General features: G+C 39.6%; 1 protein-coding gene across 2 annotated transcripts in view; it reads left to right on the forward strand.

Moving 5' to 3' along the window:
- The window catches only part of CCDC83 (coiled-coil domain containing 83), a 48,558-nt gene that overhangs the window by 20,689 nt on the left and 6,448 nt on the right, over positions 1 to 21,421 (forward strand). Inside the window, exons 5-9 of one of the 2 annotated variants that reach the window (XM_072726126.1) lie at positions 1,528 to 1,690; positions 5,176 to 5,343; positions 13,239 to 13,330; positions 15,640 to 15,708; positions 20,598 to 20,719. In XM_072726126.1, coding sequence (XP_072582227.1) covers positions 1,528 to 1,690; positions 5,176 to 5,343; positions 13,239 to 13,330; positions 15,640 to 15,708; positions 20,598 to 20,719 — 614 coding nt within the window. The remainder of the gene's footprint in view (positions 1 to 1,527; positions 1,691 to 5,175; positions 5,344 to 13,238; positions 13,331 to 15,639; positions 15,709 to 20,597; positions 20,720 to 21,421) is intronic. The other variant, XM_072726127.1, reaches the window with a different exon arrangement.

The raw sequence follows: 21,421 nt of genomic DNA on the forward strand, positions 1-21,421 counted from the left end.
TTCATTCAGCTTAATTCTCTGGAGATTCATTTTGCTGCATGTATCATTAGTTGGTTCCTTTTATTGATTTTTGTTTTGTGATATGGATGGTACCACAACTTATTTAACCGTTTACCTATTGAAAAACATGTGAGTTGTTCCCCATATTTGGCTATGATAAATATGGCTTTTTTTATTTTTTATTTATGATAGTCACACACACAGAGAGAGAGAGGCAGAGACACAGGCAGAGGGAGAAGCAGGCTCCATGCACCGGGAGCCCGATGTGGGATTCGATCCTGGGTCTCCAGGATCGCGCCCTGGGCCAAAGGCAGGCGCCAAACCGCTGCGCCACCCAGGGATCCCTTAAAATTTTTTTAAAGCTGAGATCTGACAGCATGTGAGGCTCTGGTCCAGTGTAGTATTCTGTGTTTTCTGTTTGGTTATATAAAAAAATTAATATCCTCTTCATGCTTAGGCTTACTTTGGGTTAAATTTTTTTTTTAAATTTTTATTTATTTATGATAGTCAGAGAGAGAGACAGAGAGGCAGAGACACAGGCAGAGGGAGAAGCAGGCTCCATGCACCGGGAGCCCGATGTGGGATTCGATCCCAGGTCTCCAGGATCGTGCCCTGGGCCAAAGGCAGGTGCCAAACCGCTGCGCCACCCAGGGATCGATCCCTTTTGGGTTAAATTTTTATCTTTGCCATGGAAGCATCCTTTTTCTGAGGCTGTTGTCTCCATGAGGCTGGAACTCTGACCATGGACACTTCTCACCTTACATCCTTTTAACCTTGAAACGGAGACAAAAAAAGGCCTGTTTTCCACCAGTTTCAGTGAATATTCAGGGAAGGACTCTGAGCATGTTCCTAGCTTGAGGCACATGCTCCCTCTGGACAAATCCCTATAGCTAAGAGAAGGGGCCGCTGTATTTTATATATAGTGTTCACTGATGTATTCTTAGTGTCTAGAAGATCACCTGGCACATGGTAGATGCTCCATAAATACTGACCAAATGAATGATGATTGCTGGAGAAGAATGGTTGTAGTGGGAGACTGATGAAATCGGCCTCCAAAGTCTAACTTTATTTTTTTTTTTAAGATTTTTATTTATTTATTCATGAGAGACACACAGAAAGAGAGAGGCAGAGACATAGGCAGAGGGAGAAGCAGGCTCCATGCAGGGAGCCCAACGTGGGACTCGATCCCAGGACTTCAGGATAAGCCCTGGCTGAAGGCAGGCACCAAACCTCTGAGCCACCTGGGGATCCCTAACTTTAATGTTCACTGACCCTATGATAGGGCCATAGACTGGGAGATTACTAACACAATTTTTCAAATGTAACTTTCTATCCAATAGTTACTGTGTTGATGGGTTTAATTTTATTTTGCATCTTCCATGTTCCTTAAGCTCTTAGAGATATCGTATAAACTTATGTCATTGTTTTTTCCTCATTTTGCAAGCCTTAATGTGCAACTCTGTTTTGAGGCAAATCAATGTAAATACTTGAGCAGTTGTAATTACCTACTGTTGATTTTCACAACAGAACAAACGCTTGAAGGGTGAGCAGACTTGGCACATACAGAACCTTCTAAAGGAGCTGAGTGAAGAGAAGTCAGAGGGGTTACCAGTTGTCACAAGAGAAGATGTTGAAAAAGCAATGAAGGAAAAATGGAAGTTTGAGAGAGACCAGGAAGAAAACTTGAAAGGTGACTTAGGAACTGAGTTATTTCTTGAATATGTTCATGCTTTTGTCTCCTAGTATGTTCAAAATGCTGTGAACATGTTCCAGATGAGAGCGTTACCACCACAAGCACACACATGTGTGAGGGAAGTCACAGTGGGCAGAGCTACTGAAACCAAGTGAGGAGGAGGAGGCAGGGCACTGATCAAAAACAGAGACAGAAGAAAACCACCTGGCTTTTGACATCAGACAAATAGCCTGTTAGCTACCACCCTGAATTTCTTGCAGGAGGAGATTTGTTCTTTCTTAAGGGAAATTCTGTCATCTGGCGGCCTCTTTGGCTTCAGCCTCTGTTCAGACTTGAGAATAATGTGAATATTGTCATGAAGCCTCCCTTCCCACCAGTATCACTAAGGAAGCTAAGCCCCCCATTTTGATGGGAAAGGAGGGATGAGAGTTGGCAAGGGGGAAGATGGGGAGGACGTGGACAGAAATGATGCTAGGTTGCAGAAGATGAAAGACCCGGACCTACTCTTGCCATGGGTTTAGGAAATACCATGGTCCTGCGGATAAGTCAGACATAGTTTTAACACATGCATTTAAAAAATTTTTTCATTCCTTTGTCCTAAACCTGCTGCTCAAGATTTCCCAAACTACTTTTGCCAGAACCTCTAAAAATACTATCTCAGCTAGGAAGCTGGAGAACTTGGGGAAGAGATGTGTTCTCAGGAAGCAGTACTAGGAGCTGGAAGGCCAAATGAGGACTAGATTGCCTGAATTTCTCCAAGTGGTTCAGAGAGCCTACTCATCTAAGCACTTTACACAGAGCAAGCACACCATCTGTAAATATTTGTGGTTTTGAATGAAATAGTTGCCAAGCCCAAACATCAATCAGCAAACTTCATTTTTAGGGGTCTCCACAACTGTTCCCAAAAGCCTATTCTGACTTGTCCCTTTATGGGCAGTGGTGATGTCATAAGGTGGTAGATACTGGATTTTGCAGGGCTCCTCTCCAGGAGACCTCCGCTTATGTTTGGAAGCAGGACTTTAATAAGTCCCTTGAGGTAGGAGTGAGACCACAAAGGATACTCAGATGTGCTCACTAAACTGCCCTCACAGGGAAATGAGCCCAGCTAGCTGAGAGTGTGCCTGTTTGTGGTTTGGGCTGAGTGCTGGGATTTGTGTGTCATACAAGACGGGGGCCAAGCTGGGTGACCGGAGCACAGCAGAGGGGGGCTGCTCAGGTCAAGTGGTCCAGGGATGAAAGGAGCCTGCAGATGCGGGAAAGTGAGAGGACAGGTGTATGTGCAGAGGCTTTCTGAAACAGTTCTGTTATGCACCAGGTAGCCACTGTAACCCCATTGGGTATGCAGTGTAGCAGCAGCAGCTTCATTTGGCAGCTCATTGCAGTGCAGAATCTCAGGCCCATCCAGAGCTCCTGAACTAGAGTCTGCTTTGAGACAAGATCCTGGGGGATTCCTATGCATAGTAAGGTTTGAGAAGTAGTAATAACCCCCCCCCCCTTTTTTTTTTTACAACTTTTAGTTAGGACTCTTCAGTTGCATGGATAAAAATTTAATCCAAACTAGCCCAAGCATAAAGAGGATGATAATTTTTTCATATAACGAAACTGGATAGGCAGTGTGCACTAAAGGCAGCGTGCACTACCGACCTGGATCTGGAGCCTCACCTGCTGTCAGATCTTGGCTTTTTTTTTTTTTTAACCTCCTCTGCCTCTCCCTCTTTCTCTCCCCTCACCCCCTTCCTTGCCCCTCTTCTCTCTCTGTCTTCCCCAGAAAGTTGGCTCCTTTTTCTGAGACTGTTGTCCCCATGAGGCTAGAACTCTGACCATGGACGCCTCTCACCTTACATCCTTTTAACCTAAATAGAGACAGAAGAGACATGCTTTCCACCAGTTCCAGTGAAAGTATTTCCAGGGAAGGACTCTGAGCATGTCCCTAGCTTGAGACATTGCTCCCCCCTGGGCAAATCCCCACAGCCAGGAGAAGGGGCCCCAGTAATTGGCCTACTTATTTGACAGGAGGTAGGAGAAGGCAAGGGAGATGGGATCTGGGAAAGCAGAACAACAGCCACTACACTCACCTCTCTTTCAAAATCTTCAGTGACATTAACCAACCCTCCCCTCAGAGGCCGAATGTGGCACAGGGCTGAGACAGCAGCAGGCTAATCAAATAACAGGATAGCTCATCAGGTAGGTTGTAGCAGTATTAACTGTTCCATGGCAATAACTAGTGCCATTTATTAAGGGATTTAAAAATATATTATCTGATTTACATCTTTGGGAAAAGACATGTCTGGAGTCCTTCTGGCCCTCTATACTGAAGAACATCCCTCTGGCCTGTTTGGAATGCTTCACCCATTCCCTAGACATTTATTGAGCACCAATCGATACCAGACTCTGTGCTAAGTGCTGGTTTTATAGAGAAGAATAAGATATGGTCTTGCCTTCAGGGAGCTCTCAAACAAGATGGTGTGCAGCATTGAGCCAAAAGGACATTAAGTTCATCGTACCTTGATCTTTGTCAGACCTCATTCTAAAATCTTGGAAGTGGGGATCCCTGCGTGGCTCAGTGGTTAAGTGCCTGCCTTCAGCCCAGGGTGTCATCCTGGAGACCCGGGATGGAGTCCCACATCAGGCTCCCTGCATGGAGCCTGCTTCTCCCTCTGCCTGTGTCTCTGCCTCTCTCTCTCTCTCTCTCTCTCTCTCTCTCTCTCTCTGTGTGTGTCTCATGAATAAATAAATAAAATCTTAAAAATAAATAAATAAATAAAATAAAATCTTAGAAGCAAGAGACCAGCCTAAAGATTGAGTAGAATACCATGTTTAGCAAATGCACCAGGGAAAACTGAAAGTTTACACAGTGGAGATAGCTCAATATTTGTACATATTTTACTAGAGAATTTATCTTTCACTCTGAAGGCCTTAATAAGTGGAGGCAGGGGAAGACATGTTGCTATAACTATCATATGGTATCATTTCACAAGGGAAGCCCAAACACTGAAATTTAGATGACGGAATCAACCTATTTATTTATAAAAATGGTTGCCAAGGACAGCACATGATATAAGTTGAAGTCACTTTGTCCAGAGGGCATAATGGTCAGAAAAATGTCAATTTATCAATAAAAAGTACATTTGATATAATATATTGTACAAAATAGGACGCTAATCAAGCTTATCATAGGATTAATTTAAGCTTGTGGGTTCCTAGGCATATAGATAGTCTATTACCTTATCAGTCATAGCCTAAAACCACATGTCTGTTTTATATTTGGAAGTTTAATTTTACTTGGGTTATAAATCCTGAGGGATGGAAAATAGTTAAAATAGCTTAGATTTCCTTTAATTGTAGTTTAAAAATTGCATTTATGAATTAACAGCATTTTAGTATCAGACCTTTCAGATCTTAACTTCATAAAATCTGATTGCAATGTATAATGGTTGCAAGAACAATGGAAATGACATGATGTCTCGATTTTCTTTCAACAGATATGCGCATGCAAATAACTAATGCTGAGAAACTATTTCTTGAGAAACTCAGTGAAAAGGAATACTGGGAAGAATACAAGAATGTAGGGAGTGGACAACATGCTAAACTCATTACCTCCTTGCAGAATGACATCAATAGAGTTAAGGAAAATGCAGAGAAAATGTCAGGTCAGTTGCAGCAAAGCTAGCTCAAATTCAGTAGAAAAACTTGGGAGAGCAGCCCTTTGGTAGAAGAAAAAAATGTGTACTCCCTGAATCATTCTTTACTCTCTGCTATCACCACAAGCAGCTATGAAGCTAAAGGTAAAGGTGGAGAGAGGGAGTAGAGAAACTCTCCCAGGACCACCACTGAGAAGTAAAAGAGAGTGATGGGAGTCGGGGTGCAGGGGGTAGTGGAGAATCCCTGGGACCAAGTGTCTTGGAGAAAGAAGCTTTATTCAGTCGGTCTCTCTACTCCCATACTTAGGTCTGGGGCAATTCCACCAAGCTATGAAGGTCCTGGGACAGGGTTATATTAGAAAAGAAGTTTACCTGAGACAAGCTAAAAACAACTTAACCAGGCTATAAAAGTAGAATCATTGTAGAGAAATGCCCAAGTAAATGCTAGGTTATAGTCAGAAAGAACTGGAGCACAAACATGAGATGGGAAATGGAGAGAATATGGAGCCAGATGTCACCAGGCATGATGAAACTTATCAGGACTAGATCTGGGAACCATGAGGCCACCCTTCTGTCACTGTGGCTAGCACAGTGGCTTAAAAAAACATCAGAGATCCAGGGATAGGAAAGTCATACAGTAGAATAAATGGAGAAATCTGATGACTCAAAAGAACACTGGCTGGGTAACACCTCTGAGCCCAGCTGGTGATGGTGCCCTGAGTGGTGAAGGTGTTCATGTGAGGTCATTTCCATTATCCTCTTCTGGGTCCCTGTCAGGATGTTCCAATTCTGGACCAAAGTTTTCTGTAGGTTTCTCAGCTCAGGACTTCTGCACCACAATGGCAGTGTAAATTTGGTTCCAAATCATCTGGGCTTAGAGTTCCAATTTTTAAAAAAGTTTTCCTCCCCAGAAGAAAAGTAGAAAGTAAAAGGGACACCTTCCAAGGCACCTGGGTATGCAGTTGATTAAGCATCCAACTCTTAGTTTCGGCTCAGGTCGTGATCTCTGGGTCCTGAGATCAAGCCTTGCATCAGGCTCTTCACTCAGTGGGGCATCTGCTTGGGACTCTCTCTCCCAAAGGTGTGGGGGACACCTTTCTCTCAAATAATAAATAAATAAATCTTTAAAAAGGGGGGGACACCTTCTTACTCCTGTTTATCCCCCAGCCACTCAGATTATCTCTCTAGATAAAAGTACTATTACCAATTTCTTGTGTAACCTTTTTCAGAAATATTTTATATTAATATATACAAAGCATACACAAATACAATTTTGTACTTTTTCATATAACAATATGGACATTTTCATATAACAATATGGACATTTTCATAGATCAGTACGTATTAGTACCTATTCATTCTTCCAGTGGCTACTTTGTTTCATTGTATTATAATTCTTTTTACAAATCCCCTACTCATTAGCACTTAGGTTGTTTTCTATAGTTTTCTATTATAAATAATGCTGCAATGAATATTCTCAAATATCTCATTTTACTGTAGTGAATATTCTTGTATTTATATAATTTCATTCATGTGTGTCTCTAGGAAGGAATGACTGACCCAAAGTGCCCATTTTTCTTTTATTTTGATAGGCAGAGCCCTCCATAAACCTTGTGCCAAGTTTACTAACCATCCTCACCCCTTCCCGACTCCTCCTCATGTGGATGAGGATGCTGTGTTCCTGTATTTTCAACAACAGGGATGTTAGCTAATTTTTTGTTCTTTGCCAGTCTTAAAAGCAGAAGATGGTACCTCATTGTAGCTTTCATTTCCACTTCTCTTACTATAAGTGATAGTGAATATCTTTTCATAAGTTCAGGAACTATAATGAGTTTCCTTTTCTGTGAACCATCTATTCACATCCTTTGCCCATTTTTCTACTGTGTTATGGAGCTCTTTACATTTGAAGGAAATTAGCTCTTTAACTGTGATATAAAGTACAAATATTGTCCCCATTTGTCATTAGTCTTTTATTGTGGAATATGTTTATGAGAACATTCTGAAGTTTTAGAATGCTCAACTTAGATTTTTGTTTTATGAATGACGAAAAAATTGCCCAATATTTTCTTCTAGAATATTTGTGGCTTCATTTTAATATTTAAATCTCTGATTTTTTGTGTGTCTATGAGGTAGGAAAACAACTTTATTTTTTGCCAGATGGTTTTCCAGTTGTTCTTTTTTTTTTTTTTTTTATGATAGTCACAGAGAGAGAGAGAGGCAGAGACATAGGCAGAGGGAGAAGCAGGCTCCATGCACCGGGAGCCCGACGTGGGATTCGATCCCGGGTCTCCAGGATCGCGCCCTGGGCCAAAGGCAGGCGCCAAACCGCTGTGCCACCCAGGGATCCCGGTTTTCCAGTTGTTCTAACATCATATAGCAAATAATTCATTTTAACTCTACTGATATGAAATGCTGACTTTATTATACTTTAGTTTCCTATGTGTATTTGGGTCCTTCTCTATACTTTCTATTCTGTTCCATTGATCTATGTATTTGTACACCAGTACCAAACTTTTAAAATAGTTACTGTTCTGATATATTTAAAATTTTTAAAGTCCCCCCCCAACATTATTTTCATTTTACATTTTTAAATTAGGAAGAATCATCTTCTCAGATAAACTTAACCCATAATCTTGATCAGAAATTTGGATGATTTGAGTTGAAGATTGTCATGCTCTTGTATCCAACTTTGGGATGGTGGTAATAATATTTATATATTTACATATTTACATATTGAAAACCCTGGTCTGTAACCAACCTTAGGTGTCCTAGGAAAATAGTAGCTATGGGCTTTTCTCATAGTTTTAGGCATTTCTCCTAACCATGAAAGTAGCAGGAGCAACTCTGCTGTATTAAAATATTTTGAGGGCCACTACACTAATTGAACAATGAATATGAGCAGGACACTTAAATCAAGTTATCTGAAGCCTTACATTATCTGAAGCCTTATATTGATCTTTTTTTCCCACCTCCTTCCTTATTCCATGATTTTTCTAGAATGCTCCTCCCACACCCACAATCATGAAATTTGTGTTAGTTAGACTGGTTGACTTGCAAAGGAACAAGTATTTTTAGGGAAAGTGGTGGTTATTGAAATAGGTTATTAAAGTAAAATTGTTTTATTCTCATTTTAAACTGGGGTGGCAATGTAACAGACACCACATTACAGAATAAACTGAGATACCACCATGCAGATGAAGCAGTAAACTGGTTTCACACCTTCAGCCACTGAATTCCAGTCTATAAAAGAAGTTGTATAGGTCAAGAAAAGATTGTTGGAAATTAGGGGAGAGTGTTAAATAAGAGATCTTGGTGTGCTGTAAGTCCTATGCTGTCCCCCAAAGGGACAGGTGAGGGTAATTCCTCTTTCACCTCAAATTAAGATGGAGAGTCTTTAAGGAAATTCCTCAGATTGATCAGTATGTGTCCCCTACAGTTTGGAGACATGGAGGTCTAGTTTATGACTTTTCTCTGAGAAATCTTGGGGATAAGGAACTAACTAATCATTCTGACAGCAGAGCAAAGATGAAGTGGCTACTGCCCTAAGCTAGTCCATTCAAGATACATTGAATGGGTGGCTTATAAACAAGAGAAATTATTTCTCCCAGTTCTGGAGGCTGGAAAGCTCAAGTTCAATGACAGCACATTTAGTGTCCTGTGAAAACCCACCTCCTGGTCCATAGACAGCCATCTCTGGTGGAAGGGGCAAGGGAGCTCTCTGGAGTCTCTTTTTCTAAGCGCACTAATCCCATTCATGAGGGTTCCCCCCTCTTGACCTAAAGACTTCCCAAGACCCCATCTCCAAATACCATCAAACTGGGGATTCAGTTTCAATGTATGAATGGGGCCCGGGTGTAAGTATTCAGTCTGCAGCAGCCTGCACTCTCAGTCATGGCAAAGCATGAAAGTGTTTCCTATGAATCTGCTATGAGAGAGAGCTAGTACACACACCTGTTAGATCTTGGTGATGGTGTCCTAACAGAGAAATAGGAGCCTGCATGTAAGGGAGAGAGGAATAGATGGAGAGCCAGAGGCCAAAGGTAAAGTTGTTAGCCAGCCTTGAGGACAGTACATCCCCCTGCATCAAGGAAACACCAGTGAAATAACTAGCAATGGGGAGGGTGGTCCTCTGAAGAACCTATAAAATATCCCCATGAGAAAGGAATCAACCTTAAGTGTCAGGACGAGAAAGTGCCACATTAGCTTGAGATAGTATCTGTTAGGCGAGAGCTTTCTTTCCCTTTCCATGCTTCTCTTCAACTGTGAGAAAGGAGGCATAGAAACTCAAGTCAGAGGAAGTAGTTGTATATCCAAGCTGAAAAGAGAATAGCCATAACTTTGAATGAGTTTAAAGTTTTAATTATTACAAAAGGCTGGATATATTAATTAGTGATTGGAGGACCTCTTATTATTACAAAGGGACCAGAGAAGTCAGAAATTTGCCATTTATCTTGTTGAGAGAGTTACTAGCCTCACGGTATGAATTTTAAAGGGAAGAGATAAAACTAAGTTTGCTTAATGTGCCATGGTCATGTTGTTGAATATAACACTTGTAGTGAGGAATGGGAAGGTTAAAGCTGGAAATAGAAGCGCATCAGATCAGTGATAGCCCTAGAGAAGGTTCCCCTTTACATTTATCTTTCATGGTCTGTGTCTCTGCTTTGCTCTGTCCTGTCCAGTTCTCTTCTTGTTTCCCACAGACCAGTTCTTGCAGTTTTCTCCAGCCCAGATTCTGAAGAGCTGGTGTGATCACCTACCTAATCAAAGATGAGCCTTTGTCCCATGCTTCCTCATGGGTCATCGATCAGCTATTTTATGGTCAACTCTCCAACTCTGCCTTATTTAGTACCATCCCTGAGCTCTAGGGGGAAGGAGGTGGAATCACCTAGAGCTGCTTCCCTGAACTTTAGCTGGGAGATGTTGGGAGTGGGTATGAGAAACACAGTCACTAATATATCCAGGACAAGGCTTTGTCTCTCAATAAAAGGAAAGGGAGTTTTATTTTTTTTTAAAAAGATTTATTTATTTATTTATTTATGATAGAGAGAGAGAGGCAGAGACACAGGCAGAGGGAGAAGCAGGCTCATGCCAGGAGCCCAATGTGGGACTCGATCCCGGGACTCCAGGATCGCGCCCTGGGCCAAAGGCAGGCGCCAAACCGCTGAGCCACCCAGGGAGCCCAGAAAGGTGGTTTCAGATGAGGCTCAGCAATACAGAAAGTGTTATTATAAGTCATTAGATATCAGGGTCACAGAGCCTATTTACTTTTGTCCTTTACCAGGCACACAGGACAGGAAGCTCTAAAATTTCTTTGTTTCATAACAGCGAGTTGAGAGATTTAGGTTCAAATGCACTCACAAAAAGTAACTTTTTTGAACATCAATTTCTTCATCTGTAAAATGGGAGTCCCTTGGTGCTTTCCAAGAGAACCCACAAGAGAGGCTATCACCACCCTCCCCACAGGAGAGGGCAGCACGGTGAAGATGTATGACCCTGAACAAGTGTGTGAAAAGTGGGCAACAGACTCCCAGAAAACTGAGGAGGAGCAAATCCACACAGAGCCAGACACAACAGGGAAGGCAGAACAATCCAAAGCAAGCTTCAGTCAGTGTGGCTTTGCCATCAGGTTCTGAGAAGTGGCTGCATTAGACAGGTGTCTGAGCAGCCAGGAGTTTAAAGGCAGCAAGCCAGAGTCTCCCACGCTCCCACTAGCAACATCTCAAACTTTTATGAGGAGACCTTCCATACTCCCAGCTTCTTTGGCTGTATTCACAAATGCATGGTTAACAGTTGTTTCTCAAAGCATCGTACGAATCACAAAAGATAGCGATGAGATTTTTATATCTTCACTTGTGCTGGTTACTTTGCTCTTAAGAAGATAAACAGTCTATTGAATTTTATATGGAACTTGAAATCAGTTGGGTATTTTTATTGCTTTTTCAGTGTTAATGTGGCAAGTATTCAAGTGATGACTCCAAATGGAATAAGAAAAATACAGGTTGTATAGATGAACATATGTAGGTTGGAATAATGAAGGCTTCCATTCTCTTATTCTCCAAATGTCAAGTTAGATGACTCCTCAAAACGCAACTCTCATGTTCATCAACTGCTACCTCAGTCAGACACTCTGGTCCCAACTCTGTTAGAGGCAGAAAGTGACTGGCTCCCTCTCTGGCCACTGGCAACTTGGGAGGGCTCTCCCCTTGTCTCTCTGCACTCCTCCCTCCCCACGCCACCACAGCTGTCACACCTGGTGGTGAAGCCTCAGATCACTGCCTACCAAAGACTTGCACATTGAATTTTTTTCAAAAGATTTTTCATTATCTGTTGTGTCCCACGGACTACAGGAGTAAAATGATATAGAAAAGGAATTTTTACTCTGCTTTCAGAGTTTTCGACTAATAGAGGGAGCCATTACGCCAGTACAAAGCACAGATGAAGGCTGAGGAATTCTTGCTTAGCTCCCTGGTCTCCTTTCCAGACCTTCGGTTTGATTCCAACGTACCGAAAGACCAGACCTGCAGATCTCCTTCCCTGTAGTCTAGGAGTGCAGAGAGTTCTGTTTAGACTGACTTGGTCTGTGGAGAAAATTTTCCTTTTGAAGCAGTGTCATGAATGGCAGATTCCACAGCATGACTAGTACAAAAGTATTTTTACTTACAGAATAAGTTAAATGGGTCTCTGTGGACCAGTCCAGAAATATAACAACCATAGTTGTCAACATCCTTTGTATGGAAATAAATACTCCTGACTCTCAAATAGTTATCCTTCAGAAGTTATAAATAAAACACAACTAATGGGAACATATAACATAGATGTGATCATAAGGCACAACCTACTTTGATTATTCTCAGATTTGGGTAGTGCACTTCCCTCTGTTCACACTGCTGACTGCCTCACTTCATTCAGCCTCTACCTCCTCAAAAGTGCTTTCTCTGGTCACCCTATCTAAAATGGAGAATTTTAGTTCTGTTTCATCACACACACCACCACCTGAAATATTCCATATTTGCTTGTTTACCTAAGGTCAGCCTTCCCTACTAGAATGTACATGTCACAAGGGCCGGGGCTTGTCTCTTATTTGGCAGTATTTCCAGTGTCTTAAGTAGTGTCATGTACATCAGAAGAGTCTGGTGCTGATTTGTTGAAAAGAAGACTAACAACCTGGACTCGTTATCCAGCTTTCTTGCTCTCCACTCTCTGCAGTGGCCTTAATGTCACTCTATCTCACTGTTGCCTAAACAGAGATGATGATGATACGATCACTAAGCATCTTTCAAGGCCTAAAATTTTCTGATCCTTTTGTTTCTGTTCCGACTATGACATAAGAACATTGGGAGATAATAAAGTATTCTGCACTTCATATCAGCCCTCTTTTCTTGCTCTGAGCCCAACTCAGGACCAGGGGCTGACCTTCACAGCCCCTCACTCTGCCTTTCCTGCCCAAGGAAATGCATGCCAGGAGTACTGGAAATTTAGTTAGATTGAGTCAGAGGTACAGGATGCTTCTCATGCAGACAATCAAATCTTTTTTTTCCCCACCCCCCAGACAATCATATCTTCTTTATATTTCCCTTGTGGAATCAGAAGTGTGTGGTATGCAAGGTAGTATTAAAGTATTGCACAAGTATTAAACTGTTGGAAACTCTCCCTTTGGAGAGACAATCCTTTGAAAACACAAGTATTCTTGGGAGAGATACCATTTTAAGCTAATTCACATTAGGGTGTTAGTAAATTATTGGAGCATTTCTTTTCATTGGAGGTACTAGATGCTTCAATAAGAATGCACCCTGAAAATTCGGGGGGAAAATGTTTGTAGAAAGGATCATGGAAGATGAAATTTACTAGCAGCATAGTTTTACCTAGGATTTGCCTTGTTAAGGCTTCTAATTTTCTTTTTAAAGAACACTATAAAGTCACTCTGGAAGATGCTAGGAAGAGAATAATCAGAAAAACTTTGTTGCAACTGGATCAAAAGAAGGAATGGGCCACACAGGTATATTTCAATTTTCTTAAAAACAAAACAAAAATTGTTCCCCTATTTTTTCCTGTGGTATAATGATTAAGAAGATTGAGTTTTGAAATTTGGCAATTTAGTTTAAATCACAGTTCTACCACTTACTGGGAATATAAACTAAATTTGTTACCTGATTTTTCTGGGCTTCAGTTTCCTAATTTATATAAAAGGAGCAATAATGATATTTACCTTTAAAAATAGTATGGAGGTTAAATGAGATGATTTAAGTAGCATAGTGCCTCATAAGGAACAAGAGCTCAGTAACTTCTTATTGAGTTATTTTTAACTAATAATAATGGCTACAACAAATTATTAAATAAAAGTTTGGACACATTATAGAATGAAATAGGACTTGTCTAAAAAGTACTTTCATATATATCCAAATCTAAGAGAGTATACTTTACATTGCCAGAGTTTTAAAATTTTGGGATATTAAAAAATGTTTGAGATATAGTTTCCAACATTATATGTTTTCTAACCCCTTTGTTTTCACTGTCTTTCCCCTGCCCCCAGACTACCTCGTTAGTTAGACTGTCTCTTCATCTAGAATAGCTCTTATGCAGAATTGTAAACACCTGGGGTTCTCTACAGCTCCTCGCTGAATTTCAGTTGCTCTTCTTTGTTGCTTAACTGTTAGTTCAGTTGTTTTTTTCAATTACTATCCTACTGTATGATTTTACTGATGTATACAAAGATAGAGGATTATGGAAAACCAACCAATAGTTTATCTGCCCATAAAATTCAGCCCCTTTGTGATTGAGTATGACTAAATGGTGAAGTCAACAATAAAATGATCTGAACATAGTTAAGATGATTAAAAATGCATCTATAGATCAAATATATTTCAAACATACATATTCAACATATAATGAAGACTGGTCCAGATACTGTTCTGAGCATTTTACATTTATGTCTCTCAACAATCCTGTAAGGCAGGGACTTGTTAATGAGAATGAGGCACAGAGAAATTTTTGTGACTTTCCCAGAGCAAGTGATAGAGTGGAGATTCAATTCAAGATGTCTCTTCAGATCACTGCTTTTAATCACTACATTGTACATTTTTTTTAATCTACATAATGCCTAACACATGTGAATGAATTTTCCCCATTTTATCTGGCTCTTGTAGCATATATTTAACATCTGATAATCCACTGTTGTACAATCTTGGCTGCATATTGAAGTCACCTGAGAAATTTGGTTGACTCATTTGGTGCCTCATAAATGCTCATGTAAATGGCCTATGATGTTGCCTTGGTTTCTGGATTTTTCAAAGTGTTCAGGAGATTCTAATGTGCAGCCAAAGTTGAAAACCTCTGTTCCATTGTTACTGAATTAAGCCATTAGTCAACTAACTTCAGTTATGAGCTATGTCTTGCTTCTGTTCAACTGAAATTCTGTGTGCCAGGGCACTTCAGAGTTATCAGCTGCAGTTAGAGTATAAAAGTTCCTGATTCCTAGGCAGTGTAGGTACACCCTTAGTTTAATTAGCATGATTTAAAGAAAAAGAATTATTGCAAATCTTCCAACTCTAAAGACTTAGATAAATTTATTCTTAACATATTTTTAAATTATTTTGTCTGTATTTATTACTTTTAAGATTTTTCCTAATTTCCCTTCCTTAGATAATGCCCTTTAGTTACTGAATGTAGAACTTGTAACATGGTAGCCATAAAAAAGTGCCTCACTGATAAATATGATCTTTCATCTATTATAAAGTTCCTTTGGGGAAAACTATAATAAGAATTGAAAATGAATTTACATTTTATGAACTTACTGACAAAGTAATGCTTTTCCTATTTTCTTCATCTAAAATGCCTTTCTCCAGGAGACTGTCTAGCTACTCTGAAACTATTTGCTATTAAGTTTGTAAATATGTATGTTGTTATTACTTACATGCATAAATCTTTCAAATTAAAAAGTCAGTAATAGGATCTATTCATGTTTTTGTTCTATGTTGGAGTATGTCTGTGACCATAAACTTGAAGAATATTTGATCATTACAGTTCAGCCACTTTAATCATGGAGCAGACAACTTAATGATTGATTTCACCATGGCAATCAGATTCAGTCACAATAGAAGCCAAATTGAACGGATGACTATTGTCCAGTTCTCTAACTGTATTAGGCAGTGTAAGTCACCAAAATAATATGAGAGTAAAGAACAACTGAAGCAAAAGTTCTTAGATATGTTTCCAAAGTGATCGCAAAACATACTATAAAATGATCAGATAAGTTGATTGTGAATCTCCATGTTGTGAGTCTTCTTTAATGCAGAAACTTTCTTTTAGAATGCCATACAGTTCATTGACAAGGGCAGCTACCGAGAGATCTGGGAGAATGACTGGCTGAAAAGAGAGGTAGGTCAAATTTTAAAAAACAACTCCTTCCTTCTCGTTTTTTTGAACTGGGAATGACTTTTATTTTGTGAGCTGAAGGCATGGAAAAAGCATAGAATTGTGACTAGCTGACGTCAAATAAAATTCAAGTGGAATCCTAATCTTATTACAAACTGTTGCTCAATGACCACCACCAATAATTTCAATAACAACCAGAAATCACTTTTGGCATCATAATTCATGCAGTAAACTCAAATGTATGAAGCTTCTTTATGCCCTAAAATTGATCTGGCCTTCTTCAAGACCCTACTTCCTTGTGGGTGGTGGGAGTAAGGCTAAAGGATCATTCTAACCTCAATCTCTGCTGTTTTTAAATTGCCTCTTTGGGATGACAGAGAGTACCCTTTGCATAAATGTTCAGTTGTTTAGATTTCCTTTCTTCCCTCTGTTCTTCTCCAAGATGGACCCTGTTATATAAGGAAGGGAAGTTTATATCCCTCTTTGGGGCATGTTACTAAAGCGGCCTCAGATCTATGGGCTTTGCCTTGGACCTTTGCTCCCTCTGCCTTTCATCTGTACAGGATATGCTTTCATCTGCTCCCTGCACTGGTGACTGCTAAATGGATTGCTCTGGTCTTTTGGACATTGTGTTGCAGCCAACACCAAACCCACAGTGACAGCTATTTGCCCACGGTCAAGATGTCCCTGCCCACTGCAGTCTCTATATCCTATCCTAGCTTGGTCATCAGGCTCTCTTCACACCTCCTTCTGGAGAACATGCAGGAACTAGGGGCCCAGTGTGCTGCCTTAGACTCTGCTCCACCTGTCTCTCTATACCGATGCTACAGTCCCACTCTTGCTAAATGTGGTCTTGTGAGGACTTCCAGACCTTCTTTGTTATGAGGCACTGTCTTGTTTGCCTTACATTGCACAGACTAGTCCTGTCTTACCTTCTTAGTCTCATCTACATGGAAAACTCCACCTCTCTTGTTTCATAACTCTTGCTAATATATATTGAAATTGTTTATCTATCTGTCTCTTCACTGCACAGAGCAAGCTGTGCCTTTTCAACTATATGTCCATGAAAACTAATAATCTATGTTCACTAAATAGTTACTGAATGAAAGGATATCCGTGAGTATAGATATAGTCATTGGAGAGATGAATCAAGTACATGGCTTAGATCTTGGGTGAAGATGTGAGAGCATGTTATTGGATAAAACAAATAGATAATCCTCAGACTAGTTGTCACAAGGGTGCTACAGAAGATGTGCAAACTCATTGCTTTGAAATTTGCTTTTTATTACAGAGAAACAGTCACCTGACCTGTGCTCAGATACCATCTATGAAAGAAAACTTACCATCTTTTGAAAAAATTCACTTCAATCATACACAGCTCTTATTAACAAGTTATATATATATATATATATATATATATATATATATATATATATAGTTGATATTTGAAGGGTTATGGGATCATGACCCCAGCCGAAGGCAGACACTAAACCAACTGAGCCACCAGGCACACCTCAAATCTTAAATCGTATAAGATGTCATAGTTATTAGGCTCAGAGAAAATGACTGCAAAAATTTGTATTTGACTGATAAGAAAGGGATTTTTTTTTTTTGGTGTCTTGATCCCTCCTACTAAAGCCACAAATTACATTTTGTTTCATTTTACTTTTTATGTCTCATAATTCAGTAGAACTAAAAGACAGGGGAAAATGTGAAGTTTAATTAAATCATGAGCAAAAGAGGTTAGTAATAAAGGACAAATCATTTTAAGGAAATTTAATAGATTTAATTTCTCCTTATTTCAATAAATATTTATTTTAGCATTATTAAATTTACTCACAAATTAATTAAAACCATCTCTGGTTATAAGTATTATCACAAGAATTGAAAATTGCCTAGAAATGGAATGATCTATGACAATTAGTTTCTTTAAGGAAGGTTTAGAATGAGTAACAAGGGATATTTAATAATGGAGCTCCTGAAAATATTTCTCCATTTAACTATTCAACAATAACCAAAAACTTAGATCTGAGGGAAGGATATGAAATGTCCTATGCATGACTTCCATTATCTGGTTTTATTTAGCATGCTTATTAAGGAAATGAAGAAACCTGAAATTTCCAAATGACTTAGACTAACTCAACAAATAGCCCATAAAACTAGACAAAGGGATTCAAAGAGTTAGAAATCAGAGTTTCAAGTGAGAGGACGCATAAAGCTAACTTGGATCTCACAGGATAAAATTGCAAGAGCATGCATTTAATTCAGGATCCTAGGGGTCTGACTTATTATAGTTCTAACTAAATTATCTTTCTCAATTCCCTAAGTCCATTTCTTGGGTATCTGGGGAGAAGCAGGATAGGGAGGGAAAAGCAGTCTTGATCTTCATTTTCACTTTCTTACCCTGGAAATTTAAAGGTGTATATATGGTTATAACAAGGAACTAGTTTTCATTTCCCTAATATTTTGATAGGCTGGAAAGGAGACAGTAAATGCTAAGAACCTTAGTAGTCCAAATGGCCAAGTGATACCACAAGATATCCTTAGCTCCAAAGATCAGACTTAACTCCCTGAACGGGTCCTCTTCATTCCCAGCTTTGGAAGGAGACCAAGAACTGTGTGTGCTGCTTCCCAAGCATGCCAAGCCCTTGGGTCAAACATATCCAAATGTTCTATCAATTCCTTCTGTTTACATCCTCTAAATATAATTTCTTTCTCATCCTTTGACATTTGAAAAGTATTAACTTTTCCTTAAGGCACTCAAGCCTATAATCAGGCTGATTAACTCCCAACACATGGGATGCTGAAACAACCCCTTGCTTTCTAATTTAGCATAATGGACTTAATGGTTTGCTAAATAGTTTAAGGCAGGTAAATAATATATGCTTTTCTCTCGAATTCCAAGCCACTAGCAATATTTGAGCCTTTTCTATGGCACTAGTATTGTTTTATGTTATAATTATTTGTGTATTTGTTCATTGAATCCAATAAACCTCTTTGGAGGAAATTCTTTCCATGCCTTATTCACTTTTGTATCTTTCTGTGCCTTGCACAGAACCTTGCCCATAATAGAAATTCAAACATTTAATCATGACTTATGTGATAGAGATATGCATATAGTAATATACAGAATGTTTCCAGACTCCAAAATCCAATAAATAAATTTCAAGCACAAATTCAAAATGTCTAAGTTATCTAAGTACTCATCTCAGCTACACTCTCTTGGCAATGCCTAACAAGAGATACTGCATCTAAACTAACCCCTGAACCTTTTTTGTTTCATCATAGTCCCTTGAGATACTTTTCCCAGTTTATCTCTATTATTCTCATCAGCCTATTACTTTCTCTTTTATACTCTTTTTTAAACAATATTTATTTATTGGGACACCTAGGTGGCTCAGCAGTTAAGCGTCTTGGCTTAGGCCCAGGGTGTGATCCCAGAGTCTCAGGATCACGTCCCATATCGGGCTCCCCACATGGAGCCTGCTTCTCCCTGTGTCTCTGCCCCTGTGTCTCTGCCCCTCTCTGTGTGTCTCTCATGAATAAATAAATAAAATCTTTAAAAAATATATTTATTTATTTATTTATTTATTTATTTATTTATTTATTTGAGAGAGAGAGCACGAGCAGTGGGAGGGGCAGAGGGAGAGGGAGAATCTCAAGCAGACTCCCTCCTGAGACCAGAGCAGACACGGGGCTCCATCTCACGACCCCGAGATCATGACCTAGGCAAAATCAAGAGTGAGCCACCCAGGAACCCCTTTTTTATACTCTTGCTTCTAATTCTATTGTCCTGACCTCTCTCCATGAATTCTTGATGCAGCATCTGTATGGTTCATGCCATATGAGGCGGGCAGGGAGGGAAGCCGGGAGCTCTATCTAGTCACGTTCTATACATTTTTCCCACTATCCTAGCCTTCTTTAGACAGAGGTTTTCAAAATACACTTCTTTAAGACTAATGGGAATTCCATCAATAGAAACAGCAAATTTTGTTTATGTTTAATGAAGTTAGCTATATTTCCTTAGTAAACATCAAACCTACTATGTCTATCAATGACCTTCTATCACCTGCAAAATTAAAATCCAGACTCTTTGCCATTATTTCCCTAATTGTCCAGTTTCTCTCCTACTTCTCCCCACGTCCTCTTTCTATCTATCTACACCAAAATAATGTGCGTAACATGTGGTTCCTTCTGCCTACAGTGTACCCTCTTTGGTCTTCAAAATCCAGATTAGATGTCATCTCCTCTATTAAAACTCCCTTCCCCCCTACACTAGACATAAGATGAATCCCCCATAGTACCTGACAGCTTCTGTTATGTTTTGATCATACCACTTTTGGTTTTATCACCATCTTCCCCCATTTAACCACATTGATAATTTAATTCTTATTTTCATGTTTATCTCTAACTCCAGCTCACAAATAAATCTGGTGATGTTTTTGAAAGGGTAAGAAAGAACAACTCCTGCCATTCATTGTCTAACCATGCAAACAGGTTCGGCAAACAGTCTAGAAAAAAGACCCACCCATTCCTTCTTAGAGAGTAAGGACAAAGAAACCGAGTAACAAATAATACAGAATAGATCTTTCCCTCAGGCAAATGAACTTTTTTAGAAGTGAATTTCTTACAGAAGACTAGATAGAACTAAGTTAACAAGAGCAGCCCGGGTGGCTCAGTGGTTTAGCGCCGCCTTCAGCCCAGGGCGTGATCCTGGAGACCTGGGATCGAGTCCCATGTTGGGCTCCCTGCATGGAGCCTGCTTCTCCCTTGGCCTTTGTCTCTGCCTCTCTCTCTCTCTCTCTCTCATGAATAGATAAATAAATTTTTTTTTTTAAAAGAACTAAGTTAACAAGTACCAACATCCATCCATTGTCTTCTTCTGAGAACAGATTGCAAATCACAGAAAGGAAGTTGAAGAACTGGAAAGTACTATTCATGAATTGGAAGAAGAAAATTTGTTGCTTATTGATCAACTATTCAACTGTAGACTTGTGGATCTCAAAATACCCAGGTGAAAGTCATTAACATATCTAGAAAGTAGTCTGTAAACATTTGTATTGTAAAAGTTATTTTTAAAAGATGATTTAATTTCTTAGTGCTCCATCTGGATGGCAATAGTTGAAAAGAAAGGAACTCACCAAATGGCTGTGGTGAAGGTATCAGAGTATTACAATTGCTCATTGGTACAGTGCAAATCTAGCAGTGCACTAGTCTTAATAACAAACACTTAACATGAACCTTACAAGTGCGGACCTTCAAAAGCCTCCAAGTCAGCAGGGAAAGTAGGCATAAAAATGAAAGCATACCAGTGCAGCACAAGATGTATGAGGTGTGGAGTCAGCACAAAGGAGGAAGTGATCAACTTTGTGGTAGCTTCCTGGAAGTCTTCTCGGCTTCTGGTTACCTTGTGGACTGTAAAATTGTTTCCTTTGATAGTTAGTGGAAGAGTCAAACTACCTTCTAGACAGAGAAGGTAGCCTGGTATTCCAAGTCACATTTATTCCTGCACAAGAAAAACCAACGGTGTATTTTAGGTCATTTCTTTTTCTTACCTGACAATTCTCAATACACAAGTCTTAAGGAAAATTAGGGCCTTGGAATATGAAATTAAAATTCAAAGTGGTGATTATAAGTTGGGCAAGTAGTCAGAAACAAGAACTAATAGGAATAGTAGCATGTTTAGGAAAAGAGGAGAAATGACTCACACAAATGT

Source organism: Vulpes vulpes, chromosome 11 (assembly GCF_048418805.1).
Source record: "Vulpes vulpes isolate BD-2025 chromosome 11, VulVul3, whole genome shotgun sequence".
In the NCBI taxonomy this organism is placed as follows: domain Eukaryota; kingdom Metazoa; phylum Chordata; class Mammalia; order Carnivora; family Canidae; genus Vulpes; species Vulpes vulpes.